This window comes from Silurus aristotelis, assembly GCF_946808225.1.
Source record: "Silurus aristotelis genome assembly, chromosome: 26".
In the NCBI taxonomy this organism is placed as follows: domain Eukaryota; kingdom Metazoa; phylum Chordata; class Actinopteri; order Siluriformes; family Siluridae; genus Silurus; species Silurus aristotelis.
The window spans coordinates 14,576,136-14,597,941 of NC_139599.1; the positions used below are offsets into that span (position 1 = coordinate 14,576,136).

Consider the following 21,806-nt stretch of genomic DNA (forward strand, 5'->3'; position numbering starts at 1 on the left):
GTTCCTCTGTGAAGGATCATCCTGCATGATCCATGAGAACAGGGGTAACTTACAAGGCTATAATAATAATAATAATAATAATAATAATAATAATAATAATAATAATAATAATAATAAAAAAAAAAACGCCTTTCATTGAAATATGTTAGTGCTATCATGTTAGAGTAGTCCAACTGAACAGAATCAGGGAAGAAAGTGGAGGAAAAAAAAAAGAAAAAATATATAATACAAAATAAAAAAAGCTCTCTGTGTGTACATACAGTAACTAACCAGTTTTAGTGTCGTCAGTCATGAAAATTCAGCACTTTTTGTACTGAACAGCGCACATTCCCTGCGTATTCGAATTCCTTTTTACCGCATTTCTTTTCTCCTTATTATTGTTATAAATAAATAAATAAATAATACAACATTTAGCTACGAGTCAAAGCCAGATACTACAGTTTTGTAGTGTGGAGTTACACACGTGTTCAGCACCAGTTTGGGTTCTCCATCCCAATCGTTACCCAGCAGCACCTGTGTTTGATAACGATTGCTCTCACGACTCGTTACAACATGAAAACGCTCCTTTGGGATGAGAAACGGCGCACGGGACTAATCGGGAAGTGACGATCGGTGCGATTTTGCGCAAACAATAATAATAACAATGCTGCTTGGAAACAGCAGGACGAGCGTCTTTTCGGGTTCTGTTTCCATCGTCAGGCTTAAGGAGTTCACGATTTCCAGCTTCCGTGAGCGAGTTCGGGTATATGGGGCGATCGGAGCTTCCTGCTGTGCTCCAGCTGAGTTCAAACCGAGCGGCCTTTCTTCAGAGGGCTAGTATTTCACCTTCCCTGGAACTTGGACGTTCACGCCACTATAGTCCACCATGTACATGGGCCATTGCTAATAAAGAGAGAGAGAGAGAGAGAGAGAGAGAGAGAGAGAGAGAGAGAGAGAGAGAGAGAGAGAGAGACACTATACATTACATATATCATCGATCCCCAACCTTTTTTGCACCATAGACCGCTTTTACACGAGACGATTTTTCTAACAGGATAAACACAATAACTAAACACAATAACATGCAAATCATGTTAATACTATACATTTTATACGATTGAATTTTTAGCATAATTATAACATATATAATAAAACGTAACTCAACTCACCATAATTCGGAGCTTATTTTAACGATGCATGGTACAAAACCAGCGACTAAATCTAAGTGCGGGAAATCCGCACAGGCAGAAGTGGTCCTTTTTTAAATTAAAATTAAAAACGCCGCTGACCACAACATCAAACATATTTTTTCTTTCTTTGTGACCGGGTAGCAAAAAAAAATTTTCCACCGCCCAGTACCGATCCACAGCCCTGTGGGTTTACATGGCATTTTTGGAAATATTAAACATAGTAATAATCTTTCGAGGGATAAAAAAAAAAATTTGCACGTACCATGACTGGAATCTGATTGGTCGAATTGGCAGGGTCGACTCCCGAAGGCGGCGCGTTTAAACTGTTATCCGGCACTCGTTTCCGTTTGCGTCGGTTGACCGCCACTTCGTTTCCTTCTGCAAGCGATGAGTGGAAATGTACATACATAATCTATATCTTACTGTACATATATAATCTATAGACTCTTATACACCCTTTTGCTTTGGAAAGGATGGAATGTCGGTAAACGAGCAGCCTAAATGTATTTAAGACTAATGTTTTTAACACTAAATACTGAAAACTAATGCAAATTGTCCATAACGATGTACAGTGATACAGTGGTTTGATCCAGAATGGTTTGATCCATTCTTTGCATTTGACTTCTAAAAATGAATAGTATGAATGAGCAGCCCCTTAGGAAGGGAACGTACCTGAACTGGAAGTCTGTGGACAAAGCTGTACGAAAGGCCTGAACACAAAAACACATTCCATTACACAATATGAAACATCCACCGCACTGGACTGACGCAAAACCGAAATAAAGACGATCTATACGCACTGCAGCGGTGTTTTGATGTTGATCGTTATGTCGTCGCGAGCCTGGAGGATCTTCTCCAACCGGACGATGTCGTACGTGTTGGGGTTTCTGAAGGGGACGTCTTCTGGAAGACCGGACACCTCCAGAGAGTCGGGACTGGCTCGGATCAGCTTGTACGGGACCACGACGGGCCGATCCAGACCCAGAGCTTCTCCTAAACGCAGGGATCTCAGAGTCAGAAACCTGCGTTGTACTCTAAGCGTGAACGATGTAACCGTTAACGAGTTCTGACCGTATTTCTTATTGAACAGCTCTTTGACTTGTTCCCTCAATATGACTTTTTCACCCATGCGATTGATGTCTTCCTCTTCTGCTGCATGACAACAGACATCACAAATCAGAATCTTTTCCGCGAGCGACACTACATGGAAATACGGCTACCGCGAGAACAGGACGAGGCTCTCACCGCTTATCGAGGAGTACGCTTTCTTTAATAAGGTGATTCTTCTGGGTGCTAATAAAGAAAAGTAAAGAAATTCAGGTTCAGCGGTGAAAACATTTTACACAAACACAAGCGCTAGATTTGAGAACGCCCACCTGGTTTGGGGATAAGTCCTTGGAAAGGCCTGTACAGACAAAACAAAAACACAACCGGCGATTAAAGACTACAGATTTTAACCTTTTCCAAAATCACCCAGGGTGCACCTTGTTTAAGCTCCTAAGGAGCGTGTAACTCATTCTGTTGCTTAAATGATGACATTCTACTCTTCGCTATTGCTTGTACGTTCTCACCTCATAATGGTGAAGGAGATCTTATCAGCCACCGCCAGTATCCTCTCTAGGTTCTGCGAACCGAACGTGCAAGGTTTCCGGAAGGGGATTCCCGGCGGCAAGCCCTCGATGATCACCGATCCGGGGTTGCTCTTGATCCTCTTGTAAGGCACTTGCACGGGATACTTGATGCCCAGTGCCTCACCGTACTTCCTGTTGAACAGATCCTGGACCTGCTCCCTCAGCGTGTTGGCCAAGTCGATGCGAGACAGTTTGGCCTCTAAGCTGTCTGTGAACGGACACAAAGAGACAGCAATGAGTCTTCTCATAAATTGTGTTTGGAGGGTAGAAAACCTTCGGTCGTAGGAGTACCTAGGAATCCAGGTCTCTTGGAAGCAGGTCCAGGGTCTTCTGCGAGGTTGTCTTTGGGCTCGCATTCGCCTGGAATGAGAAGAAACGTCTCGGCTATACAGTGAATCCGGAAATAATGAATTGAATCCATTTTGGAATAAGATTGTCACACAAAATGCTGGAAAATGTGCAAAATGTGGAAAAAGTGAAGCACCGAGGTGCTGGAATGATGTCCATGGCTGTCTTCAAGCGACGGTTGAAGACTTACCTCTTCCTGAAACACTTAAATGAGCACTTTCCAAGTTTGCTTTGTAGAATTCAAGAGTTATATTTATATTAAGTTTGTAATCTGGTGTACCAGTGTAGATTTATTTATTGCTAGGACAAGGACGTCTGCTAAATGCTGCAAATGTAAATGTAAATGTAAATGAAGCGCTGTGAAGCGCCGTGTTTCCGGATGCACTGTATGTTTGTGAGTCTGAATAAAGAGGAATAGAGTATTTCTGAAAATGTTTACCTGGACCACAGGGCGACTGAGATGGAGGCTCCTGCTTGAGTTGGGGTTCAGTCAGCAAATCTGGCCTTGAATTGAGAAAAAGAAAGTTTTAATACTAGAAGTGTAACAGTACACATATTCAGTACAGGGCTGAATGCAGTCCTTTTTACGTGCGGAACAGAGTTCAAATCAATATTCAGTTCCAGTTCAATAGTTTGGAATGACTATTAATATGTAATATAGTTTTCTTTCAGACACACCTTTTGATTACAAACTGGATCTGGTTGCTGGCACTGAGAATCTTTCGTAATTTGGCTGCTCCGAAGCAATTGGGTCTCCGAAATGTGATCCCTTCTGGAAGTCCTGTGAGGTACAGGTCCTCGGGATACATCTGGAACTTTGAGTAGGGCACCTTCACTGGCTCAGGCAGTCCAAGAGCCTCCGCTGGAGATAAATAATAATAATAATTTAACAAAATGTACAGCTGGAGTGCATTTATAGGAAAATAATCGACCACTGAGATGCACTGTTTCACACCTCGTTAAAAAAAAACCCTCACCATATCAATTTTTCTGACAAAATTTAAATCAATTTATTACAGACCCACTGAACATGATGGACCCCTCACCGTATTTGATGCTGAAGAAACTCTCGACTTGCTTCCGCAGCTGCAGAATCATCTCTCCGATGTCTTCTAGAAAAACGGACAGCAATCAAACGATCGGACGGCGGCACGTGTAAAAGTGTACGCGAGAGCGTCCGATAAAAAGGCGGCTTACCTTCGACAACTCTCTTGAGCCCTTGCGGCGCGGACTTCTGCGCCAACTCTTCCACTGCACGGCAAAAAAAAAAAAAAAAAAAAAAACTTGCGTTACCCGAATGCGCCGTGAAGTCTTTGCGTATGAGGTGAGATAAAAGTGGGTATTGGGAGATATAATATATATAATGTAATAGTCTGAGACGTTGCATTTAAAGCACCACTCACCTTTCGCTTACTCCAATGACCATTTGTGTAATGCAGACTTTAAAATAACAGATTCAATTTGATTTTATTCATTCAACAAAATAAGAAAAGAAAAAAAAAATCTAAATGAGTTAATACGGACAATTCAACTCCAGTTGTGCGGCCACGGCTTCTGAATTTCCCATTCGCTTTCATCGAGTGCTTTACAGATATCATGGAATTTATTGCGGTCTTTGACAAAGACGACTCGTGGCTGCCTCGTGGTGGAGCTGAACAGTGATATTAGCTCGCACTGGAACACTAACACTGAAGTCCAGGGTTGGGAGACTAAGGGAAAGCTCTAATGTTCTCTATGTTTGATGAAACAACAATACAAGGAGAAAGAAAGGAAATCTATTTAGGAGATTCTAATCAGGTGTAGCTGATACCTGGTTTCTCAACAACAACAAAATTAAACACCAGACAATTTGGGTAAAAAGCTCAGTGTTATTGCATCCTAATTTCTAACAACCAATCAGCTTTCAGTATGCAAATAAATACAAAGAGAATTGCAATGCAAAGAGAATTCTCTCTATAAGAACGTCTGCCAAATGCAAATGTAATTGAAGGTCATCTCACATTGGTTTTTCTAACAAAAGGAGCTTCGAGACTCAAGACTTTTTTACGTGACATCTGACACCAGCACAAACGAACATGGACTAGGGAACGGAACAGGAAACTACATTAGGACCGGGAAAAGACAGGGTCATTATCTAGCAGGGTCATCACCGGGTTTCCTGGCTTTGTTCACTGAAATCTGTGCCTGAGGGAGAGATTTCTTCCAAAGCCTACGCGTGCTGCGTCCGAGCTCCTGATGGGAGGAAGGCGAGGATTTCAGTTACCTGCAAGAGGCTCCAGGGGGCGCCGAAGATCAGGGGTCAGAAGTTCAACCTGAGGCTCGCTCGGCTCCTCCGAGGCTGCTGTGTTCTCTAGAGAGAAAGGGTTTAATAAACCGTGACGTTCCGCAGTTCTGTATCCACCTCCGTGTCTCGTGATGCATTTTTGTCTAAACGTTATTAAGCATCGTGCTATCGGGAATCAGTTCTTTCAGACTGGTGAAAAGCTAACAGTTAACTTCAGTAGCAGTGGCTCTGGCCTTGTTCTTGACCCAAAGCCTGCTCTTTTGAGTTTAAATCGATAGGATTATTACTGACTCATTCACCAGCCATAAAATTATCATAAAAAAGGGGGCGGGACTTCCGTAGGTGTTGCTATTTATATTGGAGATTTCAAAAACACGTACGTGGCAACCATCATTCCTTATACACTATACGGACAGATGTTTGGGGACACCCGGTTGTAAGATTGGTATGTGCTTGTTTGAACATCTTATTCCACATTTAGTCTCCATTTACTCTTCCGCCACTCTTCTGGGAAGATGTTCCACTGGATTTTTTCCAAGAGATTTGTGTTCATTCAGCCACAAATATGTTAGTAAAGGCAGAATTCTGAGTCAGCGTTAAAAATCATCCCAGTTGCTTGGAAAAATTAGGTGTCCCAATACCTTGTTCGTATAGTGTATGTAGGTTGGTTCATCAGAACCTTTATATTTGCACTGGAACAAAAACTGCAGCTTTTCATAAAGTGACTTCCTGTCTAACGTCGTAACATCCTTACTTGATATTTCTGCCACTGTTTCTGTGCTGGTGACTGAAATGCAAATGAAAAGACAAAGACCTAAAGTAAGCCATTGTACAAACTAGGACCTGAATACAGTTTAAAGGATCGCTGGAAATGACGTTTCACGTTCCAGGAGGAGGAAAGGAAACTCCTACCTGGTACAGTGACCTGAATGATATCTCCATCTGGCGGCTCGGTTTTGACCTTTTTTAAAGAAACGCAGTCTCCCGAAGGCCCTGAAGGAAACACGTTTTCTGTTCGTGATGTGAAAATAATACATACAAAGAGGAAAAAAGCGACAGACAATAAGCCGAGTGTAGAGTGACGGGGGCTCACCTGCTTCGCAGTCTGCCAAGGGACTGACGCAGGAGCTGGTGGATCTGAGAGAAGAAAAAAGCAAAAGGGACGAGCGAGTGCAATTTAGTAAGTAAGCACAGTTAACCCTGACTGGCAGGAAAATATTTAAAAGCTTTGCTAAAGGGCTTTGCAGTAGTCTAATTAAACAGCATAGCGCTCGCCTGAAGTTCAACAACAATTAGCGTTGTGTGCTTTGGCTGAACGCGTCGGCTCGCGTGTTTAAAACTAATTAGCCGAGCTGCCAGTCTGGACGCCGGCAGGGCGCTGACGTGTACCTGCTGCTGTGCGTGTTGGTGAGCAGCTCGAGGCCGGAGCTCGGCACCCTAAGCCCGTCTGGGAAGCCGTCTTCGGGGGAGGAGCCATCCCCCCTGCTTTCCTCTTTAGCTAATTTTCCTGCGGCTGATAAAAAAAAAAATTAACAAGATGGAAAGTTTAACTTTCTAAACTAAACAGTGTTAAATCAAATTTAAAGTTGCGTATCATGACCCTGTCGAAGCAAACGCAAGGCTCTGATTTAGTAAATCTGTGACTCACCGGTGAAAATCCGCTCATCGAACATCCTGAAAGAGAAATGAAACAAGCGCGTGAACAAACACGGGGGAGAAAAAAGCGGGTCGCCATATTGAGTCGCTTTATTTGGATGCGCGAGGCTGCCGACTCAGCAGGAGACATCCTCCTTAAAGCCAAATCGGCGGGCGCACGCTGGCACGTGGAGGGCAGTGGTTACTGCACCCGGCAAACGGCAGCCTGCCAGATGGCACCTGGAGGCTGGACGCTTTATTCACGAGATAAATGAGAAAATTCTCCAATAAAGGGAATGCATTCAGAGCTGAAATGAAACGGTAAACGAACTGAAGCGAATCGCTGAGCCGTGCGTCTCCTGCACATCTGTTTCAGGGAGCCAGTTATTTGCGTTTGTTTACAGTGACATCCAAGTTATTCCTTACGGACGTATTGGAACACCTGATTTTTTTCAGCCGTATGTGGTTCTTTCCCAGACTGGTACCACAAACGCTGTAGGCACACAATTGTCTAAAACGTCTTTAGATGTAGGAGCATTTGATTTTCCATTCATTTGAACCGGGAATAATATTTTTTTAATGCAATGTTATTAAAGTTAGGGATAATACACTGTCTATGGACAGACTTATGTGGTTCTTCGCCGAGTTGAAGGCAAACAATTGTATCGGTTCACTTGAACTATGAGACCCAAACCTGTTCCAGCAGGACAATGCTCCTGTCCACAAAGTCCACAAAGCTGGAGATATGGTTTACATTAGGGGTGTAACAAAACACAAGATTCACAGTTAAGTCACGGTTCGGTTCAATTTCTGTACAGTTTGGGGGAAGAGGGCAAAATCTAAAATTGCTTGTCGTGGTTTTTTTTTTTTCTTCAGTTGGGGGAAGAGGGCAAAATCTAAAATTGCTTGTCGTGGTTTTTTTTTTTCCTTCAGTTGGGGGAAGAGGGCAAAATCTAAAATTGCTTGTCGTGTTTTTTTTTTTTTCTTCTTCTTCTTCTTTTTTTACAATTGTGAACATCGACTTTTTTTTTTTTAACAATTTTAAATAAAATGCCTGCTTTCCTTAAATAACATCAAATTATATTTTTCCTCAGATTTGACTTTGTTCCGCACATTTATTTAACCTCCACAACTGAAGTTTTTTTTTTCCACATTGCTGCTCATTCGTTAAAAAACCTGGTCACGACTTCTGTCTGTTTTACTCACCTTCTCACGACAAACCGTACGCCGTGTCTCTCTTCCAAAATGCGTTTTAATTTTGGAACGCCGTAGGTGCACGGCCTCTTAAAGGGAATGTTGTCCGGTATTCCGATGATCTCGACCGCTTCCGGATCGCAGGCGATCTTCCGGTACGGCACTGGGACCATGTGATCCAAACCCAACGCTTCAGCTGGTAGTTCAAACACATGTAATCAGTCTGAGTTAGTTATAAGGTACCACTATAAATTTGCAAATGTGGCAACGAAAATAGGTATTGCAAATAGAGAGAAATGATCCGATTCGACAAGACATTTGCTGGCATTGTTCTATCTCTATACGTAAGTGGGGTGTAGCGGGAGACAGATTTCACGATCCGGTTGAATTTCGTTACAGAACGTGAAATTGTCCTTTTTAATTATTAGTAACGTTTGTGAACATTCACAGTTTACATTTTTAAAACATTCTGAAAGAAAATGTCGGCTTGCTTAAATAATATATAAAAGGATATGTGATCGTTTATAGGTCGTGAATTAAATGAAGTCAATGCACTTTTTTTATATTGTATGTACTCACTTTTGTTGCCAGCTATTTTGACAATAATGGCTGTAAGTCGAGTTCTTTTTAGAGGACAGTTTCTATAGTATTGTCCCTTGAAAAGATCTACTAAAATGGCTGCTGAAATGTGAGGAGGTGCACTTACTTTTTCTTTAATTTTCTAAAGATATGTTCTACTTAACAGTTCGACTTATTTCAGCAGACTTAAACAAATGCCTGAATTTCTTCCATCCTTCATTTATGTGTGAAATTGTCAGGATTTCCTCCTTTTAAAAGAAATTCTTGAAGCTGTACATAAAACGCTAAAGAATCCACATCTCCAACGTTAGCCAGGAAGTGGCTGCGATTTCGCACGTGCGCAAAACAACGCACTACAAATCGTATTTCTTATTATATTTACACAGCAGTTACCGCATAAGACCAATAACAGACTTGTTTTAAACTAAAAGCAGACAAAACAGAAAAGAGCACAATTAAAATAGTGTTGCTAGATGGGAAAAAAAGTGGCTCTGATATGGTGTGTGTGTGTGTGTGTGTGTGTTTGTGTATAGATAATGGCCACTGGCTCACCATAACGGCTGTTAAACAGGATCTGCACGCATTCCCGCAGCGTGTTGATGTCCTCCGTCTCTCTGATAAACGCGTCCCATTTTTCTGTGCAAGACAAGACGCCATGGTCAAAAACAGAGATATAAAGAGCCACATCGGTTCATTGGGCGTAATATTTAAAAATACAAAGCGTTGTGTTTGAGATAGTACAGTGTATGAATAAAGGTTTGGGAACACCTAACTTTTCCAGCCATATGTGGTTCTTCCCCTGTTGGAGGCACAAGACTTGGTTGATCTACAAAACCTGAACCTGTTCCAGCATTACAATGTTTCTCTACACAAAGCCAGCTCCATGAATATATGCTTTACATGGGTTGGACTGCAAGATCATGAGTGGCCTACCATAGAGCTCTGACCTTATCCATACTGGGAACACATTTAGCATGAATTGGAACACGGACTGCACCCCAGGCCTCCTCACCTCACCTACAGTAGTACACAAGCACCACAAGCACACTTCAAAGTCTAGTGAAACATCTTCCCAGAATAGAGGAGGATATTACTACAGCAAATAGGGACTCAAAGTGTTTAATGGGATGTACCATTCTTATGGTTAGGTGTCCACAAACTTTCGTCCATACAGTGTAAAACTTAAAGGGGAAACTCAATCAAGTGCGTTTTTCTGTAAGTATTATACTGTTATTTCACTTGCAACATACTTTGACATCATCGCAGCTCTAAATCCCATTGTACTGAAACTGCTTCAAACAACCCTTTACTACAATGTGTTGTGAAGAACCGGCGCTTTGTTTTGTTCACTGGAGTTGTTTTGCATCAGTCGCTGGAGACAATGAACACGAGTCCTGACTCTTGGCAGCGTCCGAGCGGCTTCCTGTTGCTCATTTGGAAAGGAGCAGAAAGTCGAAGTTGAAAAGCCACGGAGTCCTGGCTAAAGCTCCTTCTCTCTTTTCTTAATCAGTCGTCCGCCACTAGACGTGGATTTATTGGGCCAAATCCTATTTAAAAGAAATCTCCACTCTGAATAACACTGACATTTTTTTCACATAGCTTGGAAGTTCTGGTGCTAGTTAACTAGCTGGGTGCTGCATTTGAATTGGTCTTGTGAGAAGATTTCCGAGACCCAATCCTGTGCACTTCTAATGTATGGGGAGAGATGGAAAAAAAAAATCTCAAAACATGAAAGTGAAGACTCGATGATAAAGCATTGATGGTGGCATTAGCAGGAAAAGTGAAGCTTCATAAGCTGCTTGAGCAGAGCTCACAGATTAAGAGGATAAGGCAGCTGGAGGGGCTGACGGTCCAAAATTCTGCTGCATCATTCTCTTTGGGTGGAGATTAATTGAGGCCTGAATCACACCGTGGAAGGGGACATTTAGTCAAGGACCCTGGACTAAAAGAGCTCTTTGATACTGCTGAAGACGACGTGTTAATTGTGAAAATTGATACACGGTTATTTATAAAAAAAGTAAAATACGATAAAAAAAATCAACAATGAATGTATACCTGATTTCTCATGCACTATAGAGAAGAGTAGGCGTTTGGAGATGTGGATGCTTGGAGGGCTCTGTGCCACGTCTCCTGCGAGTGCTAACCGCTCACCTGAAGCACACACACAGGGAAAATTAATCCACGATCAAACTAAAACCAGAATGCATTATCTGGGCGTGAGGGGAAATCGCCCACCGTTGTCAGGGGCCTCTTTGGGGGCGACCGCCTTCTCGTCGCTCGGTGCCCACGGTGCCAGTCGTTCCTTCACTAGACCGTGCATCACGGAGGGCTTCGCATCACCCTTAGCGTCCGGGTGCGATTGGGAAGGCACGGACATACCATACAGGAAGCTGGAGAGCATGGAGCTGCTAGCAGGCACTTCCTGTGTGGGGGTTTTCACAGGCGTGTGGTTGCTGGCACTCTTAGCAGCAGGGGGGGGGTGGTGGTTGTTTTCCGGACAGGATTTAGCGTCGCGCGGGGCTTCGTCTGGCATTCTGTGTACGGAAAACAAATTTGATCTCGTTCCATCAACGCTTTGAAAAATAGTAGTGTTATTATTGTTTATATTAGCATAAATGTTATAAAAATGACGGTTAAGCAACATATTGCTAACTGGAGCTTGTAGGGTTAATTAGTTGAGCTAGCATTCAACATTTTTACCTCACAAACACGTATTCTTGAAGCTATAAGTGCACAAAGCTTTATATAACGCAGACTTAGTGCCTTTGTGCTTTATTAACTGGTAATAATGCTAGACCTTTCAACATGGATATTATTCTATATTAATTCTGCATTACCATTTGACCTCAAAGTTTTATAGAGTACAGAATTATTCACGCAGCTATAACAAAGCTAACTAACATGCTAACTAGCTGGCTTGTAGCCTTCGTTCACTGTCAGGTATGCTAACAGCCTGCAAAAGCACCTTCTGAGGAGAATTATCCCTTTATACAAATAAAAATAAAGTACTTCGAAAAAAAAATTTGCTAATACTGCTGTACCTTGCTATTTATATTTATTTAATATTGCAATAAATGTTATAAAGTTGGTATTAAGTGAGGTGTGGCTAACTAATCCTTGTTAGCCTTTATTCACTGTTAGCCAGGCTAGCATGTCTGAGATGATTTACCCTCTTTACCGTACATTATTATTTCGTACATACTTTTCTTAATGTATATTTATATATTAGTTGAAATTGAAAATAGGAAATATGCAAATGATTTTTTTTTTTTTTTACTTCAAACCAAAATGGCTAATATTAATAGTAATTCACTCATAGTCAGGAAAACATTTATAAGGCCCCTTTATATTTCCATATTTTAATTTAATTGAACAATTGTTTAAAAAATATTTTTTTTAATAAATAAAAAAAAAGGACAACCACAACTTTCTAGCAATAAATATTAATAAGTTGGTGTTAGGTAATATATTGCTAACTGGTCAATTTTTATCTTTCATTTACTGCTAGCATTTAAGGGCAAATAAGTCCATATGGGTAACTTATATAAACATTAGAATTTCTTCAGACTAAGAGATAAAAAAATAATAATTTCCCCCAATATCTTAGTATAAAAGATGTTCTACAGGTCAGGACTGTGAGCAGACAGTTGTGAAATCTCAGAAGAATTTCTAAAGCATAATAACAGCATGGACTAGTAATAGAAGGCCAATACTTCCAAACTGATTCGCTTGTATACGTCATGGATCGTTACAAAAATATTCTCGTCTCTGACCGTTTGACGATGAAGCGAATGCGGTTGCTCTGCTCCAGGATTTTCATTAAGGTCTTGGTGTCGTATTCGGCCGGTCTCCTGAGGGTCACGCCTTCTGGGAGGCCATGAATGATCACAGCACTGGGCTCCTTCTGAATCCACTCATAAGGCACGGGGACCAGGCTGCTCTTCCCTACAGCCTCACCTGAAACACATTAATCAGGTTTTAAAAGTAACCAAGAGGCCATGAAACTTCATGCTACCACCACCATGCTTCACAGCACAGGTAATGCTGAAAACACTGGCTTTCAAAATGAAAGGACTTGGTAACACAGGCTTAGCGTTCTTACTATAAAGCACGCTGAAGACTTCTTCCACCATCTTCCTTAAGACAAAGATATTGGAGTGAGCGTCTGTTAAGTTGCGCTGCTGTTTTGCAGACGGTAAACCGTCTTTACCAGTCCGGCTGCTTTCTGTATCTGGAACTTTGGTGTGGGAGCTGATTGAATTTAGTGCTTGTAGACAGGACACCCCTGTGGAATGAAAAATAAATAAATAAAACAACTTTTAATTCCATGCTCTGCAGGACCTTCCCTTGGCTAAAGCAATAAAGTTTTAAAGAAATCCAGAGAGGTTAGCGTTACGCTCTAACCGTTCCACAAACACAGGGTTAGGAAAGACTCACTGCAGAATTTGTGAAAGTCTGTCTGGATTTCCTTCCTGGAATTGAGGAAAATTCTCCCCTTTTCCGTCCCGACAGCGATCACGCTATCCTCGTGTACGGTGACGCAGGCCACCTCGGCGTTCAGTTTAGACATTGCGGTGCACTGCAGGGAATATGGGGAGAGGACATAGAAAGTCGGTATTTAGAAAAAAAAAAAAAAGCTATCACTTCACCGCTGGCAAGATTATGTACTGCGATTGTTAAAAATTTTCCGAAAGCGGCCGGTTCGCGTAAAAATGCTCATTAGCGGTTCCAGATTGCTGAAGCGGGAAGCGAGTCGTACCACAGAGTCCAGCGCCGACACTAAGCTGGTCAGGATTTCATGTCTGGCAGACGTCTGTGGCCCGCGGAGCTCGGCACGAGGGTTCAGCCTCATCCCGTCACAGCCCAGCTTCCGCAGCTGTGCCATGACTCTGAAAGGGTCAGATATCAAAGTTAGAAATCGCATTGGCAAGAACAAAACTGAACGCTTTTGTTTGTATGCGGCCAACTCCCAAGATTGTGATCATTGTAAGAATCTAATGTTAGGAACAAGTCATACGTAACTACCACGCGTTCGGCGCTGACGCCGTGCGATGCCGACTGTACGGACGCGAAAAGCACCGCCTTTGTTTATCGAGTGCCAGTGATCTGATTCTGTTCCACATTTGGGAAGGGAGTTTGGGAAGGTGCTCGTCTCCTAAAAGCTGCTTTTCGTGTCTGAGGGAACGCAGTTGAGGATATAAAAACCTTTAAGAAGCTTTAATAAGTGATAGTAATACCCCTCGTCTGCGCTAATGCACCCAAATCCGTTACACGTGCAAAAGTAGCTAATTACGATAAGCCTTTGTCAACCAATTAAAACTGGCTCAGATTATTGCCTTAATGCCCTTCGCTGCTAAATCGATCTCAGGGGGAAAAAAAAGAAAAAGAAAAGAAAAACACGCGCCACCTGGTGAGAGACCTGAACTAAAACCCAAATGCTAATCCGTGGTGTTTTAGAGGCATTTTCCAGAACAGCCATTTTCGGCTATAACAATCATCATATCGGATATTAATCATAGGGTTACATTAGGATGACAGGAGGACAATGTGCGCAAAGCCGGCTTCGTGAAGATATTGTTCACATGGATTGGAGTGGAAGATCTCCGGCTGTAGAGGTCTGACCTCAACACTACTGATCACCTTTGAAATGAATGTGAACTCTGATCGCACCTCAGGCCTCCTCAACCTCACCTCCATCAGTGCCTGACTTTCTAAGCCTCTGAATGGGCACAAATCTCTACAAGAACACTTTAAGATGTACTAGTGGAACATCTTCCCAGCAGAGTAAAGGTCATTACAACAGCAAACAAAAAGCGCACAAACTTTCGTCTACATAGTTCTAGTTTATAAAATAATAATATAGCAATAGAACTTCAGCTCAGCTCAAGGGGGGGGAATTTTTTCATGCATAAACAGAAGCGTTTGCTTAGAATTTTCACTAGAATCCTATTTATGATTAAGATACAATACAGAGAGAGAGCTGACAATGCTGCTGCAGACCAAGCTCCAAACAGGACCGTCTTATCGGTGCAATCACAACCCGAAGGGAAAAAAAAAAACTGCCAAAAAGAACTACGGTTGAATTGTCCGGGGAAAGAAAACAAGATCACAATCCTAATTCCGGACTCTACATTCTCACGGCAATCCGTCTCCTTGGAAACTAATCTCGAGGCATGTGAACAATGCGGCCCGGGCCTTTTTAATCTCTGCAGACACTGGGAGCCATTATCCTGGCCTCGAGGTGAAGCCAAAAAAGCGCACCGAGAGAAGAGAGAGCCGGCAAAGCTGAGGAACTGTTACTCGTCTGAAGCGAGCAGACGGACGGACGCGTCCGGTAGAGTGGCGAATCGCTCGAAAGGGTGCGGTTTGTTTTACTACCGTTTACACGCAAGGTCAGCGTGGAGCCGGCGTGTGTAACCTAGAGGTGTTAAACGACCGTCAATGCCTTTAGGCTACGTTTTTAAATCCTGTGACAAAATTTGCTTTACACAGAAACTAAACATTTTGGGCTGTTTTGGGGGGGGGGGGAGTGTCGACTACACCAGACGAGACCATTAAAGCACCGAAAAAAAAAGGGAGAGGCTTTTTAGGAACGATCCCAAACCTAGACGGGGAGTGTGTGAGAGAGAGAGAGAGAGAAAGAGAGAGAGAGAGAGACTGAGAGAGAGAAAGAGAAAGCGAGAGAGCAAACCAGACTGACATGCTTAAGCGGTCAGATTAATGACTTCTGTTTCGCTTGGAGTCTCTCTGTCCGGCTACGCCTATCCAAGCCCTGGCAGAAATCTGGAAATCTGACTTGTTGAATAAACGCCCCATGTGTGCTGTTCGAGAGAGATTTACTTGTGCACTGTGGATCTCTGAGGTGTGCGGCAAATAAAAAAGATAATCAGATCAGCTGATTTTTTTTCCCACCTGAAAACATCTGCTAATCATCTCAGGACTTTAATCCGGAGACATTTCCCTCACCTACTTTTACTTAATGGTGGGTCAGGAATCAGATTTATGTGACAAGCGTCCTCTAGAGACAAATACTGTCCAATACGTGTCTCTCGGAAACTAGCCTGGATATGTATATACATCCAAAAAATGAACAAGCGCACACGTTTCTTTTTAAACCTACACAATGGATATTGTGGCTAAAAGAATACACAGATAGCAGTTTATTTAATGGTGAAGAGCTTTTACGGACTTCCATTTCAAGTCAAGTCAAGAAGCTTTTATTGTCACTTCAACCATATATATACCTGACACGGTACACGGTGAAAACGTTCCTCCACAACCCTGGTGCTACATAAAATAACATAAAGCTACAAAACACAGAGCTAAAGGACTAAAGTAAGTGTCCTCATACCTGACACACAATACTGTCATTTGCACTACCATGCACTCTCACACTTTATGTACATTACTGATCTTTATCCCTATTTAATTCCCACACTGTCTATACTGTCTCACATTGTCTGTCTTGTCTTGTATAGTCTGTTTTTGTCTTGTCTTGTCTGTTTTGTCATGTATAGGTTTTATTTATGTCTGTACTTTTGAGAGTCACTAACAGCTGGAACCAAATTCCTTGTGTGTCAACACACTTGGCCAATAAACCTGATTCTGATTCTGATTCTGATGAAGTACAACCTGGTGCAAATACACAGCAAGACAATGTAGGACAAATACAGAAAACACAAAAATATAAAAATTATTATTATTATTATTATTATTATTATTTAGACTGGTTTTATGTAAAGCAAGTTTCAAGTTGCTTTAATTGTTTCAACTCACTGAATTGTCAGACCACCATAATGCATTATCTGAGTTCATCAGTTCAAAGATTCATCCAAGAAACAGCCCAAACGCAAAAGTTTGGTAAGAAAAAAAGCTCATATTCGAAAGTCTGTTTGAAGAAAAAAAGGGTTGTGTCATATATTACACGTTTATATCATTCACAGAACGACAAAGTAAACAATAAGTACCATACTAACAAATGGACGACAGATTACACTTAAAAAGTTGCAGCTACCTGGCAAAAAATGTTCACAATACCCAAACAGGCTACATTTCTTTAGCACGTGATATTTCTTGGAAAATCGAGTTTCTCTAACAACATCGGAACAATAGTGGATTCGACATGCTTTAACTTCCGAGTACACAAACAAAAAATCTAAAAAAAATCACAGTGAATTTAAAGTGAAAGAAATTCCTGACAATACAAGCGATGTTGTTTTGGCATGTGATGTGAAAATTAAGTCACAGCTGATATACAGTATACAGTGGCAAAAGTCAAAAGTTTGGAAAAAGGGGGCGTGTTCCTTTTATGGAACTAATTAGATTTAATGTGCAGATTAACTTTGACAAAACGAATATAGAAAAATTTACACATAACAGATTTTCTCGTTTTTGGCATCCGGAAGGTATGTTTTTTCCGTAAATTCTGCTGAAATACTTTGTCGTGCCTCTTGTAAAACTTGTAACTTATCAAAGGTGTTCTTCACTAGCTGGAGATTTCTTCCTGACCTTGCTATCCGCTTCATCTCGGAGCATTTTAATAGGATTTAGGTGCGGTGCTCTCTAAAGCACACCAACAAGGTCGGTACCACGTATTCGGTTCTAATTAGCAGCAGTGCAGGAGGAATTGCGTGGTGTTGAAGTATGGAATGATAGCCTTGTTGGTTCATTATTCCTTTCACCTGGAATAAATCTCCAACTTTTCCCTCTCAAAAAAAAATAATAAACCACCAAACCATTAAGCTTCCACCTCTATGTTAGACTGTTGGGGGGGCAGTCGGCTAACGTCTTCTCTCCTGTCTTTCCTGTCTTACGCAAGTTCTTTGTCTTATTTGTTGAACAAAGCTATCTTCCAATCGTTCACTCTCCGATTCCTGTGTGGTTTTGCATTTTATTTAATGTGTTACATCCAATCAAAAACCATCAAAGACTTCGACATGCCAAATGCAGAAAACACAACGTTCAACATCCTCTGTCCTGAAGACTTTCTCAAGGCGGAGAAACCTAATGACTACTACAAAAAAAAAACGCAAGCAACGCCTTAAATAAACGCGGAAAAACGTCGGCGTACAAACGTCTTTACATTGTGAACTGATAACACGTCTTCTTGGTAAGTTTGTACGCCACTGCTGGCATTTGGAGCAGTCGTTACTGTGGAAATGATAATGTGTTAGGACGAGTGTGCTAGTATAAACTCGGAGGGTGGTTTTTTTGGTAAATATAGATGTCCAGATGATTGTCCTGGAGTGTCAGGTCTTTACACCAAAGAAAGTTTTTTTACTTCAGTCAAGTCACACATTATCATTTAAGCTCTTCTTGCAGACTGGCATTAGTGTTAGCAAGGTTTCCCCCACTGGACTTCACCTGAAAAACGGCCCATCTGTGAAATCTTGAAAAATCCCAGGCAAGAATCTTGCTTATGATATGCTTTTTGATTTTAGTTATTTGGCGACTGTGCTACGTGCTTTTATACCTTCAAGTCTTGATTATTGTAATGCGTGCTATCTGGTGCTAGGTTCATGACTGGAACTAGAATATTTGAGTTTTTAATTTGTGTATAAGAGCCTACATGGTCTGGCACCTGCCTATTTATTTCCAATCTTATTTCCAGTCGACATTTTCCCAGAGAGACAAAGTCCTCGATTAGCTTACAGTTATCTTAAAAACAAAGGGTGACAGAGCATCAACATGCTCAGTTGCTGGATTTAGTCTCTGGAAAGATTTGCATTCCATATCGAGTTCTCACCGAATTCTGAAGATTTTAAGCCATAATATTTATTTGTTTTAGCTTTACAATAAAGTCTCTATTAATTTTTTTTTATCCGTTTGTCTCTATCTATCTTTGATGCTCTGTACATCACTCTGGTCGATAGTCACTGTGCATTTGAAATACATTGTGACCTGTTTTATTCAAGCAATCGTGCCAGATTCATCCTTGAGCATTACTTTAAGATTGTTTCTACTTGAGAAAAAAAAAAAGACATTCACATTGAAAAAAAAAGAAAATAAAATACAGAAAAGCTAAAGGAATATTACTAACCTAAAACTAATCCTGTCCAAATAGGGTTCGGGCCAAAAGATATTAAACTGACAGGTTAAATTCACTTTGAATGTTCACATGAAACACACAAAACTTTATTCTTATTTTGGAGTGTTTACAGCTAAACATATGTATAAATGTTTGTGTTTTTTAGTGCTGTATAATTTACACAAACTCTATTGAACCAATTTTGGTGTCTTTATTTTATTTCATGATTTATTTTACATGCACCTCTATGTAGAATTGACTTCTATCAGACTTCAATTTATTTTAAAGAAGCGAAACATATGCATAAGTCTGCATAAGGTGTTTAAAAAGATGTCTTTATATTTTATTACATTTAATTTCTTTTATATAATTGTCACATGCAGCTTTGTGTTTAATTGACTCCAGTCAACATACTAATGTTTTACACCTTATACATCCTGTCCTTTTTTTTTAATATACAGTATCTAAACATGTATAAGTTTGTAAACGTTGTTAAAAAAAAGGTGTTTTATATCAAATTTTTTGTTATTTCATTAAGCTCTGTGTAGAATTGACTATAATCAGTCTATTGATACAGAAATCCTCTTCAGCCAGCTGTAATAATGTGCATTTGACATTGCAAACATGACCTTCTCAGTTCACGGCTCGTTTTTATTGTCTATTACACTCCCTGTGAGAAGCAAACATTAAGAAAAGACGCTATGATATCTGTAGTTTTTAATATTATAATTTATGTTCTCCATACAGCGACAATAGAAAGTGTTCAGTTACAGCAAGTTGCTAACGGCGGAACAAAAAAAAAATCCGTGTTGTGTTTCACGACCGGAGGAAAAAAACAGATACAACCCTGAAATCAAGTACAAACTGAAATATACTCCATTAAAGACTCCAGAATCGCTTTTAGAACATATTATTATATTAAAAATATTTTTTTTAAAGGTTAGCTTTGCTAGCTAGTGTTTGCTAACAGTTGTGTCTTGCTAGCCGTGTCCTCCTCCACACCCCCCCCCCCCCCCCCGGAGAATTATAATCTGTAATTTCAGCCATAAAAAGTCACGTGTCCGGGTAAAGGTTTCCTTTATTACCTGGTTATAAGTAAAGAAAAACTGCAAACCGAAAACAAAAAAAGAGATGGTATTAGGGTTTGTATTTACCTTCTCAATCCCAGACTGGGTTGTTATCTTTTTTTGTTGTTATTATTCCCGGTATTTAATCCAATAGTGCAGGGCGGAATTCCAGTCTAAAGCAACGGCACACGGACTTCACCCAACCGCATAATCTGGAGCATGGTTTCCTCTTCGGTTTCGGTGAGATTACGGCGAGATTTTCCTTGGGTTTTTTTTTCCTTGTCCCCTTTTTTCGCGTCTTTAACGCAGGGACAGTGTCCCCTTTCCCCCCTGTTCTTTGTTCTGTAATCCAGTAAAATTGAAACTCATTCGCCTTCGCTAATCCCAGCCCAGCTCAACACCCGCATCCATTGGCTGTGATTTACATACAGGATTAAAGAGCCATCTGTGTGTGTGTGTGTGTGTGTGTGTGTGTGTGTGTGTGTGTGTGTGTGTCACAAAAAATATTAAAATAAAAATATAAAAAAAAAAATGTATTTGCGTCCTGCTTGTGATCATTTCTAAGATCCACTTTATACCCTTTTACAATTTATACATTATATGTCCTCATACAGAGCAACATGTATCTCATTCATACAACTGAGCAGCTATAGGGTTAAGGGCCTCACTCAGGGGCCCAGGAGTCAGAGTTCATTGTGGCTGTGATTTGAACTCGCGCACTTCACATTAGATTAATGATTCATCAGTATAAAAGTCAATAATGTGATGCATAATTTTTTTTAAAGTTTGCATCCGATACAAGTATCGCCTCGGTTTTAACATTATTGCATCATGGGGAAAAAAACGATGAATTTATATATAATGATTAGTAGATGCGCTCTACCTTAATATTCAGAAAGTGACCGATCATTTACATGTGGATTGATTTCTCTTCGCGAAACCGTTTTTCGAGCGCGTTCTCTCGGTAACGCTTCTACGTGAATACGACGAATCCCAACACTACGGAGGCGTGTCCTGAGAGAATACAGATTAACATGGCAGAGGTAGAGCTGCATCTTCCTGTAGACAGGCTGGTTTTATTTCATAATTCTTTCTTTTTTTGTGCTACAAAGGAAGAAAATGTTAGAGAATGTACTCATGTAAATGTATGATTTGCTGCTCGGTCTGAACCAAAGAAATAAACGCGAACTTTTGGTACCATATTGAATTGGATTGCATCATATTTTGTCCATTGCACCGTATCGCAGTGAATCACATTATGTTAAATCGAATCGAAATCGAATCATGTAAAAAAAATTATTTGATTAGATTGAATCGCTCCTCGTTGTAATCGGGGTGAACCATATCGCATAGGTTATCTGGTTCATATGTATCTTTTATGTATCGTATCGTTGGCTCTGCATCGAGCCTCAGTTACAGCCTTACTGAGCAAGCATAATGATGGATATGTAGGTAGGTTATCTAGGTATGATGGCTGATCTGAGAAAAAAAGATCTGAAGAGAAACGGTGTGGGGAAATTCTGATTCTCTGAGTGTATAGCAGTGTATTGCTTGCTTCCTCCAACAAGAGATTTTTAAATACAGCCGGATATGTGCAGTGTGATGTAACGTTCAACAGGGAAAACTGGGGAATCCTGGTGTTCATGTGGAGGCCACTTTACCACCAAACAAAGCAATGATGCAAATTAGTGGTTGGCCATGCTTTTTCACAGCTTCAGCCTCCTCTTAATAGCATCATTATGGTGCCACGGCTATAGAAACCATCACTGTTATAGAGAAACACAGTTTAACAGAGCGCTACATCACAGAACGGAATCTCATACAGTGAGAATGATTGTTATTACTAAAGCAAGAAAACCAATGAACACAATT

The 21,806-nt window shown here is 40.9% G+C and overlaps 1 protein-coding gene across 5 annotated transcripts; it reads right to left on the reverse strand.

Moving 5' to 3' along the window:
• Positions 1-256: 256 nt before the first annotated feature.
• Positions 257-20,417, reverse strand: gtf2ird1 (GTF2I repeat domain containing 1). 5 transcript variants are annotated; one of them, XM_083530540.1, is made up of 28 exons: positions 20,022-20,417; positions 13,600-13,729; positions 13,278-13,419; positions 12,943-13,125; positions 12,614-12,797; positions 11,076-11,374; positions 10,896-10,991; positions 9,393-9,476; positions 8,274-8,457; positions 7,081-7,106; positions 6,822-6,945; positions 6,526-6,569; positions 6,345-6,425; positions 6,187-6,219; positions 5,412-5,498; positions 4,346-4,399; positions 4,195-4,260; positions 3,827-4,010; positions 3,588-3,652; positions 3,092-3,160; positions 2,741-3,008; positions 2,546-2,574; positions 2,415-2,462; positions 2,241-2,318; positions 1,970-2,162; positions 1,842-1,879; positions 1,432-1,547; positions 257-882 (listed from the first exon to the last, which is right to left on the reverse strand). In XM_083530540.1, exons 2-28 carry the CDS (start codon positions 13,723-13,725, stop codon positions 814-816), a joined length of 2,970 nt encoding a protein of 989 aa, XP_083386666.1. In that variant the 5' UTR covers positions 13,726-13,729; positions 20,022-20,417; the 3' UTR covers positions 257-813. The 5 variants fall into 5 exon arrangements, with proteins under 5 accessions (XP_083386666.1, XP_083386667.1, XP_083386665.1 ...); XM_083530541.1 differs by having other exon boundaries at positions 682-882; positions 2,241-2,321; positions 4,195-4,257; XM_083530539.1 differs by having other exon boundaries at positions 682-882; positions 2,241-2,321.
• Positions 20,418-21,806: the final 1,389 nt, after the last annotated feature.

Coding starts and splice junctions, on each gene's coding strand:
- gtf2ird1 (XM_083530539.1), bottom strand. CDS start 13,725: ATGGCACAGCTGCGGAAGCTGGGCTGTGACGGGATGAGGCTGAACCCT. Junction 13,126..13,277: donor AGACTTTCACAAATTCTGCA/GTGAGTCTTTCC, acceptor TTCATTCCACAG/GGGTGTCCTGTCTACAAGCA. Junction 2,322..2,414: donor AGCGTACTCCTCGATAAGCG/GTGAGAGCCTCG, acceptor GTTGTCATGCAG/CAGAAGAGGAAGACATCAAT.